This window comes from Monoraphidium neglectum (genome assembly GCF_000611645.1).
Source record: "Monoraphidium neglectum strain SAG 48.87 unplaced genomic scaffold scaffold02118, whole genome shotgun sequence".
Classification (NCBI taxonomy): Eukaryota; Viridiplantae; Chlorophyta; class Chlorophyceae; order Sphaeropleales; family Selenastraceae; genus Monoraphidium; species Monoraphidium neglectum.
In genome coordinates, this window is record NW_014011510.1 from 2,294 (window position 1) to 8,477 (window position 6,184).

The window sequence follows — 6,184 nt, forward strand, 5'->3', positions numbered from 1 at the left end:
CGCCGCAGCTTGCCGCGCCCCGCCCGGGCCCGCGGCGGAGCCGGCCGCGCGGGGCCCCGCGTCACCTGCAGGTTTGTGTTATCAACGATGACGCACGCCACCCCCGCCGCCAGTGACCCCTCGAACGCCGAGTAGTTTGCCTCGTGGTGCTCCGACAGCCGTGACGGGTCAAACACGTACTGCCCAGACCCCTCCTCCACGAAATACGAGTCAGTGCTGTGGATCGCCCACACCTTGCCGGCGGCGCCAGCGCCGCGGCCGCCTTTGTCTCCTTGGTGCGCATCTCCCGTGGGGCCGGCCGCGGCCTCGGCGGCGGCGGCGGCGGCGATCTCGGCCGCGCGCGTGGACTTGCCAGAGCCAGGCAGTCCTCGCATGACCCAGACAGTCCGAGGCCCGGACTGCCGCGCCTTTGCAGCCGCGAGCACGGCGTGCTCTGTGCTGTCGGGCAGCGGGACCAGCCAGCCCCCGCCCTCGCGCTGCCACTGCGGCGGACCGCCGTTGCCGCCGCCCCTGCCGTTTCGCTGCGGGCTGCCGCCCCGTGCGAAGCGGCCGCCGCCGCTGCCCGCGGCGCCGCGTCCGCCGCCGTTGAAGCCGCCCCCATTGAAGTTGCCGCCGCCGTTGAGACCGCTGCCGTTGCGGCCACTGCTGCCGTTGTAGCCCCGCGGCCCGCCGGCCGAGGCGTCAGGGCAGTCGCGCGAGAGGTGACCAACGTTGCCACACGCATAGCACGTTACGTTGCGGTTTGGGGGCCCCTGCTGGTATCCTCCTCCGCCGGCGCCGCCCCCATAGTAGCCCCTGCCTGGCGGCGGCGCGCCGTAGCCCCAGCGCCCGCCGCCGCCGCGGGCCGCAGCGAAGGCGCCCCACGGCGCGCCTCGGCCAGGGCCGCCGCCGCCGCCAGCGAAACTCGCGCCGCATCCGCCGCCGCGGCCGCCACTGTACATGCTGCGGCCATAATACTGCTGCTGCTGCTGTTGCTGCTGCTGCTGAAAGGGAAGATCACGCCAACCCCCGGCCTGCTCTTGTTGCCACTGCTGAGCAAGCGGGGCTCGTTCCCAACCGTCCCCATCTCCTTGTGAGTGCTGGGAGCCCATCGACTCCTGCGCGGCAGGCTGCGTCCAAAGGGGCACGCTGCCCTGGCTAGCAGCACCTGCAGCAGGTGTATGCAAGGGGGGCGCCAGGGGCGGTGCGCTCATGCTGGCTTACGAGCTTCGCCACCGTGACTTGCAGCTCTATTTATTGAATCTCGGTTGCTCGCGACAATGCAATTATCCGATCGGGCAGGTACATCATAAGGAACGAGAGGCTCGGCACTTTGCGCAGCTAACTCGCGACGTCGCCAGGCCCTTTGCGGCGCTCCGTATGCTGGGAAATGCGCGTGGCGAATGTTCTTCCAATAATCGGCAATCGATGTCGGCTCGCATAAGTATGATCACCTAGATGTTCCCGCCACACTGCCCTGGTTTCCGGACGAGGAGGACTTAGCAGGCCGCCAGGGATGTGGGGAGCGCCTATCAATCATCAAGCGCCGTGGCAGACGGGACAAGGACTGCCCCTGCCATTCGGCGCAGCACTGGGCGGCGCAACACCTCAGTGCGATCGGGCTCCTCCCCAGTCAACGCGCCCCATGTTTGCGCAGCAGGTCGGCCGGCCTGCGTACATGCCGAGTGGATCTGGGCACATGCCGCAATTCACTCACGGGGCCCCAGCGGCGCCGCAGACGGGGCCCAGCGTCCTGGGGCCCAGCGCCGCGGTGCCGCGCGCCCAGTTTCAGTTGCAGCCAATCGGCTGCGCTGCCTCCACGGCACTGGGCCACCACCGCCCTGCGCACTCTGAGGGCCTGATGCCCCCTGGCCTGGCGTCTCAGGGCCACATGCCTCCAGGCCTAGCGCTTCCTGGCCTAGGACAGCAGGCGGCCCACACGGCGCTGTTCAGCCCGCAGCACCAGCAGCAGCACACACAGCCCTCACAACAGCAGCAGCAGCAGCAGCAGCAGCAGCAGCAGCGGCAGCACCAACACGACAAGCAGCAGCCGCAACAGCAGCAGCAGCAGCAGCAGCAGCAGCAGCAGCAGCCACACGATCTGCAGCAGCCGCAGGAGCTGCAGCAGCAGAGGCCCCAGCAGCAGGTGCAGGTGCAGGACGCTGGTCAGCAGCAGCGGCAGCATCAGGGGCTGGACACGTGGCGAGACCAGATCGACCGTCAGCTGCCCCAGGTAGTTGGGGATCCTCACTGAGCTTTTCAGGCCATGGCATTGACATCACAGGAACGGGGCCAGCGTCCCCTCACCCAGCGCTGTTTCAGGTCTAGTTGTCATGCCTGTGCAAGCCCAGTCCGCATCACGGCCATGCCGATCGAGCAGCAAACACCTCTTCGTCTGCTTTCAACTTCCGGGCCGCTGCCTCACCTGATGCACAACCCGGCCCTCTCTGCCCTGCCCAAACCCAAAATGCAGCCCAACAACCCGCTGCATGGCATGCAGCTCATCAAAAGCTTCATCATGCTGCGCCTCGCCAAGCGCGAGCGCGAGGCGGCTGCGGCGGCCAAGAGGCCTGGGGCTCCACCGGTGCACATGTGGTTGGATGAGGTCGTGCCGGGTTTCCAGGTGCGCTCCAACCACAAACGAACAGTCATTTTGCTGGCCAGGGGATGCGCATGCTAGCTCCCGTCCGCTTGCGCGTTTCGTGTGTGTATGGGCGGCAAGAGTACTGACAGCGAGTGCACGCAAGGGGGGCGTGCAGCACCATCTGTGTAAGGGAAAGTGTGCTCGCGCCGTCTGCGCTGGGCGTTCAGTTCGTTGCCAGGATGCCCCGCAGCAGACGTGGCCGAGCCAAGCTGGGGCAGCACAACGTTGAAAAGTGACATCATCAGCCTGCGCAAAGCATGGCCTCACACCCTGGCGCTTGGACCCCGAATCTCCGACGTCTGCTTGCAGGAGGAGACCGGGCGGCAGCTGGATCCGGAGTTTTTTGGGAAGACCAGTCTCCTGCAGCTGCTGAGGACTCTGTGCAGCGACCACATCGTCATTGGCTGTGCCAGCAGCACCAATAAGATGGCGATCCTGCGCAAGCCCGTGCAGGTGGTCCCGTCGCGGCTGGTCGGCCTGCACGGGCCCGCCCCGACGCCTTTACCCACGCAGCAGCAGCAGCAGCAGCTGGAGGGGGAGCAGCAGGCGGCTGACCATGTGGAAGCTGCATCCCAAGTTGACTCGGCTGCCAGCGCGGCGGCAATGCCCGTGGTGTTTGAAGACAAGCGGGGGGCCTCCTGGACTGCGACGGGCGCCGGTCACCCGAGGACAGCCACCCATGGCAGCCGCGGGCATGGTGGGGGCAGCTGTTCCACAGGCCGCGGCGCGCAGCGGCCAGATGGCTGCGGCGGCGAGGCATTCGCCGCGGGGGACGGGCCGGCACACGGCGGAAACGTTGGTGCAAAGCGGCGGCGGTCGGACTTGAGCCCATTTGAGGACCCCAAAATGCAGTCCAAAGCTTTCGCGCCGTTCAGACCGATTGAGTACCCTGTCGTTGCGCCGCCGCCCGCCGCAGCGGCGGCGCCGAAATTTGTCGGCGCCGGCGGCATGCCGCTTGCAGGCGCGCACCTGCGGCAGGTGCGTGGCGATGCCTGCTTGGCGTGGTGGTGGCAGGCGTGCGGGGAATGACTGCGAGGATTCATCGGGAGGATTTGGCTGGAGCCTGTACTGCTGCTGCACCTGCTGCAAAACATATGCTCTCCCTCATCTTTTCTGTGCAGCCCTGTGCGCCCAAGCCAGGCGTTTGCTATCTGTCGCGCTGCATGCACACCTCGTCGCGCACACGTTTGTCCGCCATTGGCGCGTTCAAACCCCCTCGCTCACGTCCCCATCGGCTGAATGCAGGCCGGGCAGTCGCTTGCGTCCGCCATTGCCAGCGACGGCAGTGGCAGCGGCAGCCTGACTGCCGTCGGCAGCAGCGGCTATGGCTACAGCGGCCGCTACAGCATGGCCCCAGTGGCCGCTTGTGTTGAAGCGCCTCAGGCCAGCGGCTTTGGCGGCGACGGGGCCCCATACGTTGATGCAGGCTTCGGTGCACCTCACCCCATCAGGGGGGGTGGCGGCTGCCTGCAAGGTGGCACCTACACCAGCGCACCATTCGCTGCCAATGGCTGCGCGATGGGGGAGGCCCCGCCGCACCCGCCGACGGGCCCCTATGGCGGCGCTCCGCTTCTGGTGGTGCGGACGGCCTCTGCACCGCCATCAGGGGTGGTGCCGGAGCTGTATGGGCAGCAGCCGCCTCTGCGGCACCCCTCATGGCCTGAGGAGCCACAGCTGCCGCTTGGCTCAGGGGTACAGCCGGTGCCTGCCTGGCAGCAGCCACCTGGGTCGGTCGTGTCCGCGCCGCCGCCGCCGCCGCCGCCGCCTGGGCCGCAGTGGGCCCTCAAGGCTGCGGCTGGCTTTGTGCCATATGCCCCTCTATCGACGGCAGGGTGCACCTTGCCACCCCAGGCCTTCCCCGTTTCACCACGCGAACTGCAGCAGCCGCAGCAGCAGCGGCCGCCACAGCCGGCGCCGCCGCAGCCGCCGCAGCCGCAGCCGCCGCCGTTGCAGCAGCAGCAGCAGCAGCAGCAGCAGCAGCAGCAGCAGCAGCAGCAGCAGCAGCATCACTGGTCGACGGCGACTGCACCTGCGCTAGCACCTGTGTCCTCGACGCTGGCACAGGCGCCGTTTATGCCGCCGCCGCGGCCCTGGCTGGCAGCGCCTGCACCTGCGCCAGCGCGCGGCGCCACGCCTCCGCCGGACGGGCCCCATGCATTCGGCCTCGCGCCTGCAGCTGAGCAGGCACCACTGGCCTTGGTTGGGCGCCTCCCTGCGGAGACATCTGCTGCGGCACCTTCTTTCGACCCATCGCAGCAGCAGCAGCAGCAGCAGCAGCAGCAGCAGCAGCATGAGCAGCAAGAGCGGTATCTGCAGGTGCTGGCGCACGTCGAGCCGCATTATGTGGACCACCAGCAGCTGAGCCTCCTGCTGCCGCAGGCGCAGCCTGAATTGTCACCAAGGTCCCCTGACCACCACCGGCAGCAGCAGCAGCAGCAGCAGCAGCAGCAGCAGCAGCAGCAGCAGCAGCTGCTTGGTGAGCCAGGCTGCAGCTCTCCTCTAGCAGCAACACCCACACCCGGCCCTGAAAGGCAGGCTTCCGGCGGCGGCTGGAGCTGGGCGCAGGGCTGGCAGGCCCAGGGCAGCCCTGACTACAGCAGGCATGAGGCGTACAGCCCAGTCATCTATACAGGCCAAGAGGAGCTGCAGGCCGGGCAACAGCCACAGCAGCAGCAGCAGCAGCAGCAGCAGCAGCAGCAGCAGCAGCAGCAGCAGCAGCAGGAACAACAGCAGCAGCAACAACAGCAGCAGCAACAACAGCAGCAGGAACAACAGCAGCAGCAGCAGCAGCAGCAACAGCAACAGGGCTGCCGAGAAATGCAGCCACCAGCAGGAGACAGGGGCCCAGGCTTCCTCACGGGGCGCGCGTCTAGTGGGGGTAGCGGGGCGGGCGAGATTCAGGTCAGCGTGGTGGGCGAGGGGGCGTGGGACCGGCTGGCGGAGTATGTGCCAGTGTGGCAGGTGCCAAAGACCACGGGCTGACCCGTTTGGGGGCAAAGTAGGATTTTGACACGATCCCGCGGTCACCCGCTCCTGGAGCCATCCAGGCTCATGGGATGTGACGTTGTAGCATCAGCTGCGGGGGAGGGGGTACTGCTGTATCGTGTACATGGTGGGTGCAATGGTAGGCCGAGGGCTGCGGCACACTCCTGCACTCTGCTAAGGGTTGGGCCGGGGGGCGCCTCGCCCCAAAGTTGAGGGTACATCCGATCTGCATCCAGCGGTTGTAAATGAACCCATAGTATTGACGGTGATCGGGAAACACACACCATCAAAGCGGCTTGCCTGAAGCCCGAACTCAGCGACCGCGCGTGCGAGTAGTGCTCGGCGCCGATCACAGACACAGTGAGCCTGACCAACACATGTTCCATACAAATCTCTTGAGCAGCAAGCCTGGTGTCTCACAGCCTGGTGCCTGGGGCTTCCAAACACTCGCGACTGGTGGTGTGAGAGACTCTCGTGTCTTTGGGTCACCAGGGGACAGGCTCATGCTTGCAGCGCCATGATGCCACAACTTCTTGCTGAACCTGCATACCTCCTCCCGAGATAACGTGTGTGCGC

At 66.9% G+C, this 6,184-nt stretch overlaps 2 protein-coding genes across 2 annotated transcripts in view; both read right to left on the reverse strand.

Moving 5' to 3' along the window:
* MNEG_9935 (hypothetical protein) overlaps positions 1–1,193 on the reverse strand; it is a gene marked incomplete at both ends in the record, with an annotated part of 2,240 nt that extends 1,047 nt beyond the window's left edge. Inside the window, one exon of the mRNA XM_014041592.1 lies at positions 66–1,193. Within this exon, the coding sequence (XP_013897046.1) occupies positions 66–1,193 (1,128 nt within the window). The remainder of the gene's footprint in view (positions 1–65) is intronic.
* A 770-nt stretch (positions 1,194–1,963) lies between these two features.
* Positions 1,964–2,164, reverse strand: MNEG_9936 (hypothetical protein; the record flags this gene model as incomplete). The annotated part of the gene is made up of 1 exon (XM_014041593.1): positions 1,964–2,164. One exon carries the CDS (start codon positions 2,162–2,164, stop codon positions 1,964–1,966), a length of 201 nt encoding a protein of 66 aa, XP_013897047.1.
* Positions 2,165–6,184: the final 4,020 nt, after the last annotated feature.